This window comes from Panulirus ornatus, chromosome 9 (assembly GCF_036320965.1).
Source record: "Panulirus ornatus isolate Po-2019 chromosome 9, ASM3632096v1, whole genome shotgun sequence".
In the NCBI taxonomy this organism is placed as follows: Eukaryota; Metazoa; Arthropoda; class Malacostraca; order Decapoda; family Palinuridae; genus Panulirus; species Panulirus ornatus.
In genome coordinates, this window is record NC_092232.1 from 38693305 (window position 1) to 38714405 (window position 21101).

The window sequence follows — 21101 nt, forward strand, 5'->3', positions numbered from 1 at the left end:
CCATACCAGTGCCAACATTTTCATGATTGTGTTACTGAAAATAGGAGCTCAGGGGTTATTCACTTCTGAATAAACAATACATAACTTACTGGCAACACAGCTGATACATTGATCTATGCATAACAGATTACATGAAATGCCTTCATAAGAATAAATCTTAAGTCAGAAGTGACAAAATGAGCAAATTCTCCCATGAAAAAAATCCAACATGTTTAGGAAAGCTTGGGATCAGAAGATACAATAAGGACATGTATGAAGACCTATGTATGGATACAGAAATCAAGTTCCACCTCTGAACATAAACAGTGGATCAAGAATCTAGCCTGGCTAAATAGAAATGAATGTGAGGCCATGGTATACATTACCAGATCATGCAGGGCTTAAAATAGTTATGGATCTGACTAGTATACATACTTTTTTTCCAGATCTAAAGCTGTCCCTAATATACTCTTGTCACTGTACATTCTATCAACATGCGTATCAGTCCCTCAGAAATGCTACCAACAAATTCAGATGAATTTCATACATTAGTGTTGCTATTACTAGAAATTACACTTCATAATACTGGTAAACTAGTACCTTAAAAAGGCCTAAGAATCCTTCCTCTTGAAGTGTGGTGCTAAGACAATCAAAGAAGCCTTCATAGCGGGTGAGTATTGGTTTCACCTCATAACCTACATCCAAACTATCAATAATTGTGCGAGTGCCTTGCATGTGGAGTCTGTGGAACAATGAACCATTTCAATCAGTAACAATAATCTGTGCCGTTCATGATATATAATCAATACTTTTAAAGATACATAATGACAAAAGTTTGTGACAGTCTTCTAAAAGTGAACATAAATAGCTTCCTGTACAAACCTGTGAAGAATTGTCTCAAGAGGATACAGCAAAACATCTGATACAAGATGACCTATAAATGTAGACTGGAGACGGACAGATGCATCAACAAATGACCCAGAGTCCTTACTTACAGCACCCTGCAAAGGAAAAAAGGTCATTGGAAATAACAACGTAACATATTTCAAACAAATCCTCTTCCTTGCTCCATACATCTTGAAGGATCTTTTTCATCAGCAAACTCAAATTTCCATTTCACCCTTGGCTTACATCATCAGTCACTAAAGTTTTCTGCATTATTACTACTTCAAGATTATGAGGAACTTCGTCAGTAATTACAACACTCCTGAGATACTAATTCTACTCTATACTCAGCTAAACAATAAAGTAAGATCTGCATCTTCTGTAATATGCCTTCTTAGCCCCTTTATAAAAAGAGCTAGGTCTGATAAAACATACTTTGCTCTGCGTTGTGTGACTACATAAGCAGGTTCTCCAAGCTTTACCTTTCTCAGGAAATCTTCTGTGACACATAAAGTATCAATATCTGACTAAATAACCAATAGAAGACCTAGAAGGAGGAAGAAACATTAGAATGTGCCCCTGTCACACCTAGGTGAGACAAGAGCAACTGTAAGCAGAATGGGAAGAACTTACACTTGTATACTAAAGTTTAAAACAATATAGGAATTTGCCTCAAGGTACACTTAGCAAAATTTTCCTTATAACCACACACATGTATATGTATACACTGTTTCTTTTTTTTTAAATCTTAACTGCCTTTTCTGTTTCACACAGTGTCAGGAACAAATGAAGAATAGCCTCATTTCCATACATGTTATGTTTAAAGCCAAAAAACACATGGACAAAACCCTCTCCATCAACAAAGACTACATAACAAATCTAAACTCTAAACATCATCATCACCAAATTAGCCAATGAAAACAAAAGAGCAAACTGACCCTATTACCATAACAAAATGAACCATAAAACCAAAGCACACAACTCTGGCAAACAATGAAGAAAATCACCACCTCCAAAACCATCCTAACCACCACATAAACAACTCTTCTAACCAAAAACAACAACATTCCATCTCCTAAAGAACACAAGCATACGCATGAAATATTGCCCAAAAATTAGCCATATATGAACCATGTCACTTTAACACAATTCTTGAAATCCAACCTGACACAACTGCTCAGCCCTTCCTTCACTCCCAGTGACACTGACAACTCAATTAAAACCTTAAAGATCTCTCTTCAAAGAGGCCCTGACAACATAACAGATTTCCACATATACCACTTCAGCCCAAAAGTAATCCAAGCATATTAATGGGCATCTTTAACCCCTCTAGTTACACAACAAAATCCCAAACACATGGAAATTTACAAACATAACATCCATCCTAAAACTCTCCAACTCCTCTTCCCTCTACCAACCCATATTACTACAACTGACAAAATCCAACTAAAAAACTAATCCATAACTCAGTCAATCATAATATCCCACTTTCAATCATTACAGCACTGGTTAAGGTGGCACCAATGCAATATTTTTGTCCCTCATGTCGATTTATCCAACCAGCTTTGTTGCAGAGTTTGCACTGCATCATATTAGTGACACTATCAGCCAAGGTGATTCATGTCAGTCAGTATCAGTAGCATAGTTAGTTGGAGTACACAGTAATTACTGATAGATTGTAGTGTGGTGAAAAGTAAGAGAGGGGTGTGTGGCTAGTGACTTCCCCTCGCCATCTGGTCAAACCACAGCCATATATTTCCCAGGAATCACAGCATAGCACCTTCCAGCTCATAACACTGAAAGTCACAGGGCTTGCTTTCCTGCTGTCATCATGGATGAAGCCACTGCAGTTCATGAATATCAGCTCCCACTAAACAAAGGCAATGGAGGTGAAGATACCAGTTCCACCACTGAGAAAGACAGAGTGCCTTATAACAGCGACGATGAAAGTGACTATCTACCCTGTCCAAAGTAAGAAACTACATAAGCAGACATACAATCCTAAAGCTATTCCTGAAGCAGGAACACCCTAGACACCGAAAATGACCAGGCTTGACTTCCCTAACGGCAATAACCTCAATCAGATACATCAGTGGATGAACACTGGTAATATGGAAAACCTAGACATAACCATAATACTGAAACAGGATGAAGATAACCATGTCTTCAACACCAACTCCCAGGATTTCCCTTCAACTTCTGCTAGGCATCAAATATACTGACATCAACATTCTAGACTCATCATCCAAGTTGCCCTCCAAGAACACACTATTATCCATAACATCAAGATTGTGGACCCTGCCTCTTTCACAACTGACAAAGTCATCAATCTCCAATGGCTGCCTAACCACAAACTTGTTGCACTGAGGGTTGGTTGTCTTGAAATTTCATCTTACTTTTACTTCAGGCGAGCATATGGAAAGTACTACAAGATGTTAAAATACCAACACCCCTACTGTACATGCTTCAGATACCAGTGTTGGGAGAATATATTCTGCAAGTCTACCCCAACATGTGCAACCTGCTCCAGTGATCATGACATGAAGAACTGTGGACCTCTCAGTGGAGAACTACAATCATCATGAGATGTTTGGTGTACTTGCTTGAACATGTAGGTTGTCCCATGGCCACCCAAACCATCCAGAAGTGATTGGTGCAACAAATTACGAAGCAGCAACCACCTGCATCTCAAACCCCTCTGAGTGTTAGTTGAGTACAGGATAGGGAGCCATCAGAGCCCCATTTCCCTACCCCATACTGTAGGTGGGAAATCTTTACATCTCCAGCCATAACACATGCAGAGTCCACTATCACACCCACATTCATACCCTCTTCCACTCTGCCTAGCTCTTCAATACTTACATCCTTGGAATTCCTTGAGTCCCAATCATCCAGTTGCATCAGTTTCTAGTAAGCTGTACAATTTCAAGACAGTTTTACACAAGTGCATCAAAAAGAGGCAAACAGAAGCTGCAGGTTCAAAAGGAAGCCATGCACAAACTACAGAAGGAAGTTGCAGAGGCAACACACCAACTTACAAGAAATTCCAAGGAACTTCTTCAACTTCAGGAGAGCCACCGCCATTAGACAATGGATGCTATTATGCTGAGTATAATTGACTCTCTTGTTCTCTCCCTCCCTCCTCCCTTATTCTGTTGCCACAAGTGCCACCCATCCCACCCTTCTTTGCCATAGAAGAGTGTGTATCGTCATTTTAGCGTACCTGCCCCCCCCCCCCCCCCCCCCCCCCCCCCCCCCCCCCCGTCTTATGGATGTATGAGTTGATTTTGCCAATGACAGTAATAATGCTGAAAAAAGCCTACACTCTATATTGGCACAGAAACTTTCATTGATGAACTGACCACCTCTAGAGTGTACCTGGACTACTAACACAACATTCATTTTTGTGTACCTGGACAAAACAGCAAAATGGCTCACAATACTGTGCTTACAGTCATGTTGGAACATTGCTTCCATTAGGAAGAGGTTACCTGAACTTCACCATACATTCAACACAAGAGCCCTTAAATGCAATGTGCCTACAGGAATGAAGAGTCCCTGCCAGGTCAGAACCACCCAAATGATATTCCCTTTTTTTACTATAATCTTTGATCATTTAACTCATGTCTACGATATGTTGTGTAAACTATAGCCCATGTTCCCATTAGTGTTAAGAAGTCTGAAGGCTGTGGAAAGCAGTACCAAAGTATTACTCTATGCAAGTAAATCCACAATAAACTTCATAAAGTTATATGAACCGGTGGGAACGCTTGATTAGCAGACTTACCAGAATGTATCCAATCAAATCCAACTTTATTATGAAGGTATTCTAATGTAACACACAGATTAATTGGTAATTTCCCACCCAAAAGGGTAGCAGCAGTTAACACTACTGAAGTCACATGATAGTGTACAGGTTATGCGAGGAACTAGAGCCAACTCATCCACAGCAGGATCCTTGATCCAGGTGTAGGCTAGCAAATCTCTCATACTAAAGACTCTTTCATCACTGTCAATGATATGCAAAGTGATCACCATTCTACACTAACTAACTTTAATATTTCTAATACTATCCTCCCTGTGGAGTCATCCAAGTGAAAACGGCTCAAAATTACTGATGATCAGCATCAGAATATTATATATGTCCAGCTGGTATAAGTACTACGAGCGTAGTACTTTGGAGTAGTTCTATAAAATCCAAGTCGAAACTATCCAGCCATTATCAGAACCACTGAGACAGATTAGGAGACCCATGAACACATCTCAGCCTAACCCAAACAGATATCCTGCCTACTATCATAATCCCAACTTAAGAAATATGTTTCTTACAAGAAGAAATGGATAAGCTTAAAGGCAATCACACATGCCAAAAATGCTGGAACTATTACAGTTTACCCAAGCAACTGCCTAGCAGCATATGACTGAACTTGACAATCTAACTAGGAACATTTGTTAAAGGGCTACTCTTGCTCCTATCAGAAAGGCATGGAAAGACACAATAAGAAAATAAGTCAAGTCTCTCATTAAATCTTTTATAGAGAACCAATGACCTACTCAACACCTGGGCCACTACACCTAGTTTTGTGAATCTACCATGTGAAATGCAGGCTAAGCTAAATCTCTGACAAGAACATAGACAGACTAATCCACTTCATGATGAATATAGGTCATGGTGACTACAATACCCTACTCACAGACTCTTAACTTGATGCACCACTAAATAAAGGCAAAGCTATGATCCCAGGAAAGGATTGTATCACCTATGAAATCTTACAGCTCCTATACAGCATACCTGGCAATCCCCTTCTTGCTTTACATAACATGAGTTATGTAACATATGTTCTATCCAGCCCCTGGATGAACAGCCTATCATCCCAATACCTAACTTTACCTATATCAATGACAAATTGTTTATCATTTGAATAACCTTTGAGATGATTTTATGCATAAAAAGGGTGTACAAAGCTTTTTAACTCTGACCTCACAGATGCTTCTGAAATAGCCAATTGACACATATTCCTGTATTTTCCTTTTTTCCTTCATGCTTGTCTGCCATTTCCTGCATTAACAAGTTAGCACTAGGCACAAAGATAGAGAGACCAAATTCTCTCACATCCATTCTCTAGTTGTCATGTGTAATTAACTGAAACCACAGCCTTTATCTACAACCAATCCCCACAGACCTTTATCTAGTACCCTTGGCTCTTCATATTCCTTGGTACAATCCACTGACAGCACATTGACACCTGTATACATCACCCATGTGCATATCTTTCACCCTCCTGCACATTCAGGGCCCGAGCACTTAAAATCTTTTTCACTCCATCTTCCCACCTCCAATTTGGTGTTACTTTTCTCCTTGTCCACTTCACTTCTGATGCATACATGTTCTATGTCAACTTTTCCTCAGCCATTCCTTCCATAAGCCCAAACCATTTCAACACACTCTCTTCAGCTCTCTCAACCACACTCTTCTTATTATAACACTGCTCTTACCCTTTTATTACTTACTTCATCAGACCACCTCACATCATACAATGTTTTCAAACATTTCATTTCCAGCACATATACCCTCCTCTGCCCATGCCTCACATCCATACAACTTCACTAGAACTACCTATATCTTCAAAAATACTATTTTCTCCCTTCAAATAACCTCTCTTTCCACACATTCTTTAATGTTCCCAGAACCTTTGTCTCCTCACTTACCCTATGACTTTTGTTCACTTCAATGGTTCCATTTCCTGCTATGTTCACTCCCAGGTAAAAAACCATTTCAATACCTCCAAATTTTTTCCATTCATTCGAAGTAAAATTAATTTTTCTTTATTTGTTTTGTCGCTGTCTCCCGCGTTAGCGAGGTAGCACAAGGAAACACACGAAAGAATGGCCCAACCCACCCACATACGTATATACCACATATGTATATACACATGTATATACATACACGTCCACACACGCACATATACATACCAATACATCTCAACGTATACATATATATATACACACACAGGCATATACATATATACACAGGTACATAATTCATAGTCTGCCTTTATTCATTCCCATTGCCACCTCGCCATACATGAAATAACAACCCCCTCCCCCCTCATGTGTGCGAGGTAGCGCTACGAAAAGACAACAAAGGCCACATTCGTTCACACTCAGTCTCTAGCTGTCATATAATAATGCATCGTAACCACAGCTCCCTTTCCACATCAAGGCCCCACAGAACTTTCCATGGTTTACCCCAGACGCTTCATATGCCCTGGTTCAATCCATTGACAGCACGTCGACCCCGGTATACCACATCATTCCAATTCACTCTATTCCTTGCACACCTTTCACCCTCCTGCATGTTCAGGCCCCGATCACACAAAATCTTTTTCACTCCGTCTTTCCACCTCCAATTTGGTCTCCCACTTCTCCTCGTTCCCTCCACCTGACACATATATCCTCTTTGTCAATCTTTCCTCACTCATTCTCTCCATGTGACCAAACCATTTCAAAACACCCTCTTCTGCGCTCTCAACCACACTCTTTTTATTACCACACATCTCTCTTACCTCATTATTACTTACTCGATCAAACCCCCTCACACCACATATTGTCCTCAAACATCTCATTTCCAGCACATCCACCCTCCTGCGCACAACTCTATTCATAACCCATGCCTTACAACCATACAACATTGTTGGAACCACTATTCCTTCAAACATACACATTTTTGCTTTCCGAGATAATGTTCTTGACTTCCATACATTCTTCAAGGTCACATGGAGAGAATGAGTGAGGAAAGATTGACCAAGAGGATACATTTGTCAGAGGTGGAGGGAACGAGGAGAAGTGGGAGACCAAATTGGAGGTGGAAAGACGGGGTGAAAAAGATTTTGAGTGACTGCGGCCTGAATATGCAGGAGGGTGAAAGGTGTGCAAGGAATAGAGTGAATTGGAACGATGTGGTATACCAGGGTCGATGTGCTGTCAATGGATTGAACCAGGGCATATGAAGCGTCTGGAAAGTTCTGTGGGGCCTGGATGTGGAAAGGGAGCTGTGGTTTCGGTGCATTATTATATGACAGCTAGAGACTGAGTGTGAATGAATGTGGCCTTTGTTGTCTTTTCCTAGCGCTACTTCACACACATGAGGGGGAGGGGGTTGTTATTTCATGTGTGGCGAGGTGGCGATGGGAATGAATAAAGGCAGACAGCATGAATTATGTACATGTGTATATATGTATATGTCTGTGTGTGTATATATATATATGTATACGTTGAGATGTATAGGTATGTATATTTGCATGTGTGGACGTGTATGTATATACATGTGTATGTGGGTGGGTTGGGTCATTCTTTCATGTGTTTCCTTGCGCTACCTCGCTAAAATACTCACATCACCACTACTTGTTATCATCTACCCATTAGCCCCCTTCACTGAAGTTCCCATTTGTTCCCTTGTATTATGCACTTTATTTACCTCCTTCCAAAACATCTTTTTATTCTCCCTAAAATTTAATGATACTCTCTCACCCCAACTCTCATTTGCCCTCTTTTTCACCTCTTGCACCTCTTGACCTCCTGCCTCTTTCTTTTATACATGTCCCACTCATTTGCATTATTTCCCTGCAAAAATTGTCCACATGCCTCTCTCTTCACTTTCAATAATAATCTTACTTCTTCATCTCACCACTCACTACCCTTTCTAATCTGCCCACCTCCCACGCTTCTCATGCCACAAGCATCTTTTGCACAAGCCATCACTGATTCCCTAAATACATCCCATTCCTCCCCCACTCCCCTTACCTCCTTTGTTCTCACCTTTTTCCATTCTGTACTCAGTCTCTCCTGGTACTTCCTCACACAAGTTGTTCTCACCTTTTTCCATTCTGTACTCAGTCTCTCCTGGTACTTCCTCACACAAGTCTCCTACCCAAGCTCACTTACTCTCACCACTCTCTTCACCCCAACATTCGCTCTTCTTTTCTGAAAACCTCTACAAATCTTCACCTTTGCCTCCACAAGATAATGATTGGACATCCCTCCAGTTGCACCTCTCAGCACATTAACATCCAAAAGTCTCTCTTTCGCGCGCCTATCAATTAACACGTAATCCAATAACGCTCTCTGGCCATCTCTCCAACTTACATATGTATACTTATGTATATCTCTCTTTTTATACCAGGTATTCCCAATCACCAGTCCTTTTTCAGCACATAAATCTACAAGCTCTTCACCATTTTCATTTACAACACTGAACACCCCATGTATACCAATTATTCCCTCAACTGCCACATTACTCACCTTTGCATTCAAATCACCCATCACTATAACCTGGTCTCGTGCATCAAAACCACTAACACACTCATTCAGCTGCTCCCAGAACACTTGCCTCTCATGATCTTTCTTCTCATGCCCAAGTGCATATGTACCAATAATCACCCATCTCTCTCCATCAACTTTCAGTTTTACCCATATCAATCTAGAATTTACTTTCTTACACTCTATCACATACTCCCACCACTCCTCTTTCAGGAGTAGTGCTACTCCTCCCCTTGCTCTTGTCCTTTCACTAACCCCTGACTTTACTCCCAAGACATTCCCAAACCACTCTTCCCCTTTACCCTTGAGCTTTGTTTTACTCAGAGCCAAAACATCCAGGTTCCTTTCCTCAAACATACTACCTATCTCTCCTTTTTTCTCATCTTGGTTACATCCACACACATTTAGACACCCCAATCTGAGCCTTCAAGGAGGATGAGCACTCCCCGCATGACTCCTTCTTCTGTTTCCCCTTTTAGAAAGTTAAAATACAAGGAGGGGAGGGTTTCTGGTCCCCCGCTCCCATCCCCTTTAGTCGCCTTCTACGACACGTGAGGAATGCGTGGGAAGTATTCTTTCTCCCCTATCCCCAATAATACCAGTGAAATCAGACAAATCTATTCTTAAGTAGTTTGTTAGAGTAAGATTAATGAAGCTTTTGATAATTCTGAATGCCTGTATTAGATCACCTCTTCAACTTCTTTTTTCTAAGCCATGTAGATTTATTTCATTGGCTCACATAAGATTTGTTTCTCAGTCCATGAATCATCTTAGCTTGCCCCTGTACTCTCTCCAATCTATTTAAATCTTCTTTCAAGTATGGTGACAAAAAATGAGCACTGTATTCAAGCTGGAAATGCACCAATGATTTGGAAAGAGCGAGGATAATTTCCCTGGACTTAAATTCAACTGCTTTACCAAGCATTTTGTTTGCCATTTTAACAGCTTTTGTGCACTGCTTACTTAGCTTTAGGTCACCAGGCTTAATTCCATCAAAGTCTTCCTCCTCCTTTACCTTCTGTAGTTCAACAGAGTTCAAACTGCGGCGATCTTTTTTTCTATGTTGGAGACTCCAGTCAGAGACAAAAGTCTACAGCAAGGAGAGGCCTTAATTGAAATACAAAGAGGATTATGAAAGGGAAAAGGAAACAAGGGAAAGGATTTATGAATTTTGGAGGAAGTGAAAAAAAAACTTGTTTAAAATAAGTCAGGTCATGATTATTGGGAAAGACATGAGAGAATATAGAGTTCCAAAGCTTTGAGGTGTAGGGAAAGAAACAGTTATCAAAACAGCCCATCCCAAGCTGCCAACGGTCACACAGTAATCATGTGATGCAGCATCTTGAGAATTGTGTGGTCTAGCTAGTGGTATGGGTACACAAGCAGCTAGTTCTCAAGAGCAAAAACCTTAAGTAATACCTATGGAAGAGGAAATGTGAACCAATATTTTAGCATAGACCAAGCAATTTAAGTTTTGAAGCTAGCCTAGAGGAGTTTATAAGTCAGACTTCCTACAACTCAACACTGTCAAGTAAGTATGCTGAACTATAACCACCTCAGATGTGAGAGCAGTACTCCAACTGTTCAGAGGAAACAAAATTTGACATCTAAACAGAATTCCCAGTTGCTTAGAGACAAGCTTAGCTATTTCTGTAATGTTAGGTTTCTACGAAACAATGGATGTTACAGTAAAACCAAGGATGCTCAATCAGTCAAGAGGTAGAACTACAGAACTGTCAAAGGAGACAGGGAAGCTGTGATGAGTTTTCGACAGGGAGACCGGTAGAAAGTGAGTCTTGGAGGCATTAAACTTAACCAGAGTTTGTCCAACCCACTGAGAAATCCTGTCCAAGTCTGAGTTTAATGAGGAAGTTGTGTCGGGAGAATATGCAGATAGAATGTGAGAAGAAGAATCGGAGGATGTAGAGGAATGCACATTTGGTAATTTGTGGAGAAAATTGTTGATAAAAAGAAGAAAAAGTGTTGGGGACAGGACAGCACCTTGAGGGACACTGCTATTGATGGAGAAAAGCTGAACAACAACCATGAAGATAGAACGTCCTGAGAGGAAGCTAAATATGAGGGAGGAAAGTAAAGGAGGAAAGCTAAAAAAGGGGAGATAAGGGATGAAATAAAACTTTGGATATGTCAAGGGCAACTACATAGAATTCCCAGAAATCTTTCAGGGATGATGAAAAGACATTACTAAGACAGGAAAGAATATCACCAGTGAATCTCACCTAATGAAAACCGTACTGGTAATTGGTGAGAATACCACAAGATTCAATATGTTTAAGGATATTGAAGTTGAGGAGATTCAAAGACTTGGAATGGCAGATGTCAAAGCAACAGGATGATAGTTAGAGGAGATGGAATGTGACAATGCATGCTCCCAGGAAGGAGGAAAAGTTCTGGTTTTTACACAGGAACAGAACAAACAAGCAAGCACAGGTGCAAGTTCAGAGGCACCTTCTTTCAGTACATTGGGATAAATGCCTCAGGAACATAAATCTTGATTGTGACCACAGACCAATTTTCTGACATCCTAAAAATGATGACAGACCGTCATCATAATGACAGAGATGATGACTTGTGCCTGTTTCTTCATGATGTATCACTTGTGAGATGAAGATGCTCATTTTCTTGATCAGGTGTTAGGTTTAAGCCTAATTTGCCAAAGCAGTATTGATTGCTTAAAAGTTTCTACTTCCTTACTGTATCAGAATACATTTTCTTTCCCTTGCAGTTTCTGATTAAGTTCATTTAGCTTTGAGAAAATGTCTGCTAAATATGAAAGCTTCAGGGTCCACTTATCATTGCAAAAAAGTCTGCCATGCTAGATAAATTTTTTCTCCAGAAGGAAAATATGAATCTCCATCCTCAGCTCATAAACTCTCATCAAAATTCTGCCACAGGAAAGCCACCAATATTATGTATGATACAACAGGTGTTCATGATCAGCTCCCATCTCCAGGCACATTTCAAACAATTAACTGTGAAGTGAACTTCCTTTGATTATGTTGATAGTTTTTCACCATCTCCAGAACACCTCTTGAGACCAACTGGGATAACTTTGGATAGTGCTTAACAGTAGATGAAGCAATGTTTCCAGGTAACATCATTACTGGCTGCCTGTATTTTCAGTCACAGCCCCACTGTTTTTTCCAATCATGTTTGTTGCTCCATCAGTTGTAATTCCTTTCCAGTTGACCCAATTCAGTTTGTATTTTCCAACTATACAGTCATTCAACACTATATCTCAGATCCCAATGTATTTGTAGGTAACCTATGGTTAAGCAACAGAGAAAGTATTCCAAGAAGTCATCTTTTCATATGTATCTCTCATAAACCAGGAGTATTGCGCACTTACATATATATATCAGTACTTTCGTCTGTGGGGATAGGGGAGAAAGAAAACTTCCAAAGCATTCCTCACGTGTCATAGAAGGCGACTAGAGGGGATGGAAGTGGGGAGCTAGAAACCCTCCACTCATTGTATTTTGACTTTCGAAAAGGGGAAACAGAAGAAGGAGCCATGCGGGGAGTGCTAATCCTCCTTGAAGGCTCAGATTGGGGTGTCTAAATGTGTGTGGATGCAACCAAGATGAGGAAAAAAGAGAGATATGTAGTACGTTTAAGGAAAGGAACCTGGATGTTTTGGCTCTGAGTGAAACGAAGCTCAAGGGTAAAGGGGAAGAGTGGTTTGGGAATCTTTTGGCAGTAAAGTCAGGGGTTGGTGAGAGGACAAGAGCAAGGGAAGGAGTAGCACTACTCCTGAAACAAGAGTGGTGGGAGTATGTGATAGAGTGTAAGAAATTAAACTCTGGATTGATATGGGTAAAACTGAAAGTGGATGGAGAGAGATGGGTGATTACTGGTGCCTTATGCACCTGGGCATAAGAAGAAAGATCATGAGGCAAGTGTTTTGGGAGCAGATGAGTGAGTGTGTTAGTAGTTTTGATGCACGAGACTGGGTTATAGAGATGGGTGATTTGAATGCAAAGGTGAGTAATGTGACAGTTGAGGGAATAATTGGTGTACATGGGGTGTTCAGTGTTGTAAATGGAAATGGTGAACAGCTTGTAGATTTATGTGCTAAAAAACGACTGGTGACTGGGAAAACCTGGTTTAAAAAGGGAGATATACATAAGTATATGCATGTAAGTAAGAGAGATGCCCAGAGAGCATTATTGGATTATGTGTAAATTGATAGACATGCAAAAGAGAGACTTTTGGATCTTAATATGTTGAGAGGTGCAACTGGAGGGATGTCCAATCATTATCTTGTGGAGGCGAAGGTGATGATTTGTAAAGGTTTTCAGAAAAGAAGAGAGAATGTTGGGTTGAAGAGAGTGGTGAGAGGAAGTGAGCTTGGGAAGGAGACTTGTGGGAGGAAGTACCGGGAGAGACTGAGTACAGAACAGAAAAAGGTGAGAGCAAAGGACATAAGGGGAGTGGGGGATGTATTTTGGGAAGCAGTGATGGTTTGCACAAAAGATGCTTGTGGTATCAGAAGTGGGAAGATTAGAAAGGGTAGTGAGTGGTGGGATGAAGAAGTAAGATTATGAGTGAAAGAGAAGAGAGAGGCATTTGGACGATTTTTGTAGGGAAATAGTGCAAATGACTGGGAGATGTATAAAAGAGGCAGGAGGTCAAGAGAAAGGTGCAAGAGGTGAAAAAGATGTCAAATAAGAGTTGGGGTGAGAGTACCATTAAATTTTAGGGAGAATAAAAAGATGTTTTGGAAGGAAGTAAATAAGGCGCATAAGACATGAGAACAAACGGAAACATCGAAGAAGGGGGATAATGGGGAGGTAATAACAAGTAGTGGTGATGTGAGGAGATAGAGTGAGTATTTTCAAGGTTTGTTGAATGTGTTTGATGATAGAGTGGCAGGTATAGGGTGTTTTGGTCGAGGTGGTGTGCGAAGTGAGAGGGTTTGAGAGAATGATTAGGGAAACAGAGAAGAGGTAGCAAAAGCTTTGCGGAAGATGAAAACCGGCAAGGCAGTGGGTTTGGATGGTATTGCAGTGGAATTTATCAAAAAAGGGGGTGACTGTGTTGGTGACTGGTTGGTAAGGATATTCAATGTATGTATGACTCGTGGTGAGGTGCCTGAGGATTGGTGGAATGCATGCACAGTGCCATTGTACAAAGGCAAAGGGGATAAAGGTGAGAGCTCAAATTACAGAGGTATAATCTTTTGAGTATTCCTGGTAAATCATATGGGAGGGTATTGATTGAGAGGGTGAAGGCATGTACAGAGCATCAGATTGGGAAGAGCATTGTGATTTCAGAAGTGGTAGAGAATGTGTGGATCAGCTGTTTGCTTTGAAGAATGTATGAGAGAAATACTTAGAAAAGCAAATGGATTTGTATATAGGATTTATGGTTCTGGAGAAGGCATATGATAGAGTTGATAGAGATGCTCTGTGGAAGGTATTAAGAATATATGGTGTGGGAGGAAAGTTGCTAGAAGCAGTGAAAAGTTTTTATCAAGGATGTAAGGCATGTGTACGAGTAGGAAGAGAGGAAAGTGATTGGTTCTCAGTGAATGTTGGTTTGCGGCAGGGGTGTGGGATGTCTCCATGGTTGTTTAATTTGTTTATGGATGGGGTTGTTAGGGAGGTGAATGCAAGAGTTTTGGAGAAAGGGGCAAATATGCAGTCTGTTGTGGATGAGAGGGCTTGGGAAGTGAGTCAGCTGTTCACTTATGATATAGTGCTAGTGGCTGATTCGGATGAGAAACTGCAGAAGCTGGTGACTGAGTTTGGTAAAGTGTGTGAAAGAAGAAAGCTGAGAGTAAATGTGAATAAGAGCAAGGTTATTAGGTATAGTAGGGTTGAGGGACAAGTCAATTGGGAGGGAAGTTTCAATGGAGAAAAACTGGAGGAAATGAAGTGTTTTAGATATCTGGGAGGGGATTTGGCAGCGGATGGAACCATGGAAGCAGAAGTGAGTCACAGGTTGGGGGAGGGAGCGAAAGTTCTGGGAGCGTTGAAAAATGTGCAGAAGGCGAGAACATTATCTCAGAAAGCAAAAATGGGTATGTTTGAAGGAAAAGTACTTCCAACAATGTTATATGGTTGCGAGGCGTGGGCTATAGATAGAGTTGTGTGGAGGAGGGTGGATGTGTTGGAAATGAGATGTATGAGGACAATAAGTGGTGTGAGGTGGTTTCATTGAGTACTTAATGAAAGGGTACGAGAGATGTGTGGTAATAAAAAGTGTGTGGTTGAGAGAGCAGAAGATGGTGTATTGAAATGGTTTGGTCACATGGAGAGAATGAATGAGGAAAGATTGACAAAGAGGATATATGTGTCAGAGGTGGAGGGAACGAGGAGAAGTGGGAGACCAAATTGGAGGTGGAAAGATGGAGTGAAAAAGATTTTGAGTGATTGGGGCCTCAACATGCAGGAGGGTGAAAGGCATGTAAGGAACAGAGTGAATTGGAGCAATGTGGTATATGCTGTCAATGGAATGAACCAGGGCATGTGAAGCATCTGGGGTAAACCATGGAAAGTTTTGTGGGGCCTGGATGTGGAAAGGGAGCTGTGGTTTCGGTGCATTATACATGACAGCTAGAGACTAAGTGTGAACGAAATGTGGCCTTTGTTGGCTTTTCCTAGTGCTACCTCATGTGCATGTAGGGGAGGGGGTTGTCATTTCATGTGTGGCAGGGTGGCGACTGGAATGAATAAAGGCAGCAAGTATGAATTATGTATATCTGTATATATGTATACATCTGTGTATGTATATACATGTATATGTTGAAATGTATAGGTATGTATATGTGCATGTGTGGACATGTCTGTATATACATGTGTATGTGGGTGAGTTGGGCCATTCTTTCATCTGTTTCCCTGTGCTACCTCACTAACGCGGGAAACAGCAACAAAGTATAACAGAATAAATAAATACTTTCATCAAGCTGAATAGCAAATTTTCCAGCAGACTGTAGACGTGACACCAGCTGAAATTCTAAATATTCCACAATATCACTTGTCCATCAAGACACTGCTGTATCACTGAAAGGGACACATTTTATCTTGTCTGCCAACTTTTCATCAAGAACCAAAGCAGATGGGAGAACAAGTTTCTCACCGTACTTTTGCAAAGTGATAGGAAACTAAATATGATGCCAGTAGTTCTTTGTCATTAAGAGTGGTTGCTTTATTGAGAACTTTCACTGACATCTTCCTTTGCTCCTTTCTTCTCTGGAAATACTCAATGGGTATTCCAATGAGATCAACATACTTTGTCTCTAGATATCTGTTTGATTTTGATGGTTTCAACCTTTCATTTGCAAGAACTTCACTGCAAATCACACACTGTGGTTCTTTTTCCTGTTCACACCTAACAAAGCCATACTTCAGAAATTCATTGATGTACTACATTGTCCATGACTTAACTTTCTTCTTGGCAGGCGGCTCAGAAGAGGAGGCTGATGAGCATGAGGCCTCTCCCATGCTCGACACACGCCTCTCTGCTTGTGTATCTTTATCAGGTGCACATGAACTTGATGACTGAGCAGCAACTTTACTTCTTAGAACAAACTGATGTATTCTGTTAAAGCATTGGGCATAACGTATAACTAAAGAAGGGACAATGTTCACGCTCCCGTGGTACAAATGTAGCTGAGGATAAGTTCGTTTCTGTGGTGAGTGAAATTATTTCTGAACGCGTACAAGTCCTGTCTCTTCCTACCATCCTCTCTCTCTCTCTCTCTCTCTCTCTCTCTCTCTCTCTCTCTCTCTCTTATATTTATGACTACTTATGGACTACTTCTATGATGATGACGATGTTGATTATTACTATCATTATTATTATTATCATTATTTTCATTCATTTTATTTATCTATTTTGCTTTGTCGCTGTCTCCTGCATTTGCGAGGTAGCACAGGGAAACAGACAAAAGAAATGGCCCAACCCACCCCATACACATGTATATACATACACGTCCACACACGCAAATATACATACCCATACATCTCAATGTACACATATATATACACACGCAGACACATACATATATACACATGCACACAATTCACACTGTCTGCCTTTATTCATTCCCATCGCCACCTCGCCACACATGGAATAACATCCCCCTCCCCCCCTCATGTGTGCGAGGTAGCGCTAGGAAAAGACTACAAAGGCCCCATTCGTTCACACTCAGTCTCTAGCTATCATGCAATAATGCCCAAAACCACAGCTCCCTTTCCACATCCAGGCCCCACACAACTTTCCATGGTTTGCCCCAGACGCTTCACATGCCCTGATTCAATCCACTGCCAGCACGTTGACCCCGGTATACCACATCGATCCAATTCACTCTATTCCTTGCCCGCCTTTCACCCTCCTGCATGTTCAGGCCCTGATCACTCAAAATCTTTTTCACTCCATCTTTCCACCTCCAATTTGGTCTCCCACTTCTCGTTCCCTCCACCTCCGACACATATATCCTCTTCATCAATCTTTCCTCACTCATTCTCTCCATGTGCCCAAACCATTTCAAAACACCCTCTTCTGCTCTCTCAACCACGCTCTTTTTATTTCCACACATCTCTCTTACCCTTACATTAATTACTCAATCAAACCACCTCACACCACATATTGTCCTCAAACATCTCATTTCCAGCACATCCACCCTCCTGCGCACAACTCTATCCATAGCCCATGCCTCGCAACTACTTACTATCAATAGTTCATTTGTTATATATCTTGATACATAATCCAATCATTACTGTTCAACTGTTGTAAACTTCACTTACCATGTAAAATGCTGAATTATATATTCACTGTTGTCCTACCCTTGTTAACACTTGTCTATGTAACCTATAATATATTTCAGTAAATGAAGCACAGTTCCAGGGCCTTTTGCACAATCTGTATTTGCTTTTGTGCAACAAACAAAAGAATGGGTATGAGTAAATGAATTAGTAACTTGTGGCAAAAATATAAAAAACTCACATTTCACCCGTTAGTTAAAGCTTCAGAAACAATCACTTCTTATGCAACACACTGGATGATTTCAATCAGCTCTAATCTCCTTACTGCACAGATAACAGACACCAACAACATTGCATTCACCACCATTTCCAACTCATTCTTAAACAAAAGATTCTTAACAGAATCTTCAACATAAATAACGAAAAAAAGGTCAACTAACTTCAAAGCTGGCTGTTGAGCCAGTCACCAATTCAGACTTTACCTCCAATAACCATAAGCCCTATTATGATATGCATGAAGCTGGTTAGAGTACAAAATTTGCCTAGATTAAATCAAATCATCTTTGTGGTAAGACTATCAACCATGATAAGACTCAACCCAATATTATACATACCAGGACATATGCTGAGACTTTTTAATCTTACTGCTTAACTGTCAATATAAATGCAGTCAATTTCTTAAAAAACTATAAATAAGCATATGTTGTGTATATCATAAAAATACTTCAGCATCTGCTGAGATAATAATGCATATAACCTGCTTTTCCTGGTCTTCTCTGTGAAAGCGTCTCAAGACTTGGGATGTAATTGTTGACACAGCATTACCAATAAGGTACTGAAGGATGCCATGAGATACCGTTGGAACTATCAGTAACCAAACCGGAAGCATACGTCCTGAAAAAATTGCAAGACTTATTACTGATGTGATAATTTCTGATAAATGATATTTCCAACTAAAATAAAACTTGAGGAAGCGCTACATATTGCTGTATGTCACTGCATGGTGGGTCTGTATCAGCATACTGTCTATGGCAGTGCACGAAATAAAAATGGATTCTAAGAAAACTGTATGTGGATTTCATGGATCAGATAAGTAAGGAATAAGCAAATAAGAGGGTGATAGGGTGATGTGAAAGAAGTGGAAAGAATGGATGCATCTAATGTGTAATGTAGCATGGAAACAGAAGGTTGGGCCTGAGGATTAGGTGAAAGCTATTACTGTTCCTTTATTCAAAGGAAAGGTGCTAAGGATGTACATAACAATTATAGGAAAATAGGTGTGTTAAGTACATCAGGAAAAGTATATGCAAGAATATTAATTGACAGAGTGATGAAAGTGACTGAATGCAGAATAAGTAAAGAGCAAGGGGGTTTTAGGAAAGGTAGGGGATGTTATGATCAGATTTTTGTATTACAGAGCAAGGGGGTTTTAGGAAAGGTAGAGGATGAGGGTTAGATTTTTGCAATTAAGATGACCTTGGAAAAGTATTTAGCAAATGGTAAGAAGTTGAATGCAGCTTTTATGGATCTGCAGAAAGCGTATGACATACTTGAGTAGAATGCTTTGTGGGATGTGTTAAGGATATATGGTATAGGGGAACAACTGTTGGCTGGTGTAACAGCCTTCTATAGAGGAGCAAATGCATGTGTGAGAGTGGATGGAGAGCTGAGTGAAAGTTTTGAAATATATGTAGGTGTGAGGCAGGGCTGTGTGATGTCACCATGGCTTTTTAATATATATGTATGGATGGAGTGATAAGAGATGAAAGCAAAACTAGGAAAAAGGGGTGCAGAGATGGAGAGTGGCAGTGAGATATGGTGGCTAGAGGCAAGCCTGTTTGTGGATGATAATGTATTGTTTGCAGAGAGAGAAGAGGAGTTGCTGATGATTGTGTGTCTTATGATGTAAGCAGAGGAGATGGAATGTAAATGCCAGTCATAGTAAAGTAATGGTGTTTGAAAGGAAATGGAGGGAAAGTATAGATTTTTTTTTTAAAACCATACAGAGCGATAGAAGAAAGTGTACTAAATTGTGCAGTGGATATGGCGAGAAAAAGACTGGAAGAAGTAAGGGAATTCAAGTATCTTGGAGCTGTCATGGGTAAGTGTGGTGATATGGAAGGAGAGATAAGGGAGAGAGCAGTACAAGGTAGAAGAGTCATTGGGTCCCTTAATAGAATAATGAAGGTAGAGGTGTAAGTATGGAAGTGACGAGAGGATTATAGGACAAGATAGTCCTCCCAAACCTGACCTATGCAGCTGAAACATGGACATGGAATGGGGCACAGAGGTCAAGAATCCAGGCTGTGGAAAAGAGCTATTTAAGAAGAGCATGTGGTGTGATTAGGTGGAATGAAGAAAGAAATGAAAGTGTGTATGAGAGATGTGGTATGACAAGGAATGCAAAGGAGTAAATTGAGGAGTGGTAGAATGGGTGAAATATAATACTTTAATGTGGTTTAGGCAAGTGGAAAGAATGTAAGGCTGGGAGTTTACAAGGACTGTGTATGATAGTACAATTATAGAGGTGTGAGTAAAAGATCCTCTATGACTTGTGCAAATAGGGTGGAGGAAGACTGAAGGGAAAGAAACAGGAAGAATGTAAAGACAGGGATAAATGGAGACTCTTTTGCTGTGGCCACCACTTGATGGGAGTTCCTGGAAGAAACAGGCAACAGATATAGATAGATAGACAGACAGACGTGCCAAAATCATATGTGCACAAGACTTCACATGACACACTGCCATGTATACATCGAAAGGCATACAGGATACAGACAGACTTATAACATTTTGAAAAGCATGTATAGTTTTCTAGCTCTTATTTCTGTTCTAATACCGGAAACCCAGCAGTAGTATAAAAGATATTCAGGCTTCCTGTAGGCTGATTAACCATCAATATTCAAGACAATGATATCTGCTTTCACTGTAAAAGAAACTACAAAATTTTTTTCCATACCTATCTGTCTTCCCCATCTTAACAAGGTAACAATAAATACAACAGGTCTAAGTGGGAGTACTCATCTAAGTACAATGTGCCCAAGAGGAGTTCTTTACCTCATGTCAAGAACTTGCCAAGAAAAAAAAATGCCTGCTATAAATATGAATGTATGTGGCCAAATCACAGACTTCATTTCACTATTTCATTTTCACCATAATACTTCGTATCAAATCCAGCTAGAACTC

At 40.4% G+C, this 21101-nt stretch overlaps 1 protein-coding gene across 13 annotated transcripts in view; it reads right to left on the reverse strand.

Moving 5' to 3' along the window:
• The window catches only part of LOC139750352 (mitochondrial outer membrane protein SLC25A46-like), a 113020-nt gene that overhangs the window by 23243 nt on the left and 68676 nt on the right, over positions 1–21101 (reverse strand). For all 13 annotated transcript variants that reach the window (XM_071665045.1, XM_071665041.1, XM_071665043.1 and 10 more), the window contains 3 exons: positions 18673–18809; positions 862–980; positions 580–721 (listed from right to left, as the gene is read on the reverse strand). In XM_071665045.1, coding sequence (XP_071521146.1) covers positions 580–721; positions 862–980; positions 18673–18809 — 398 coding nt within the window. The remainder of the gene's footprint in view (positions 1–579; positions 722–861; positions 981–18672; positions 18810–21101) is intronic.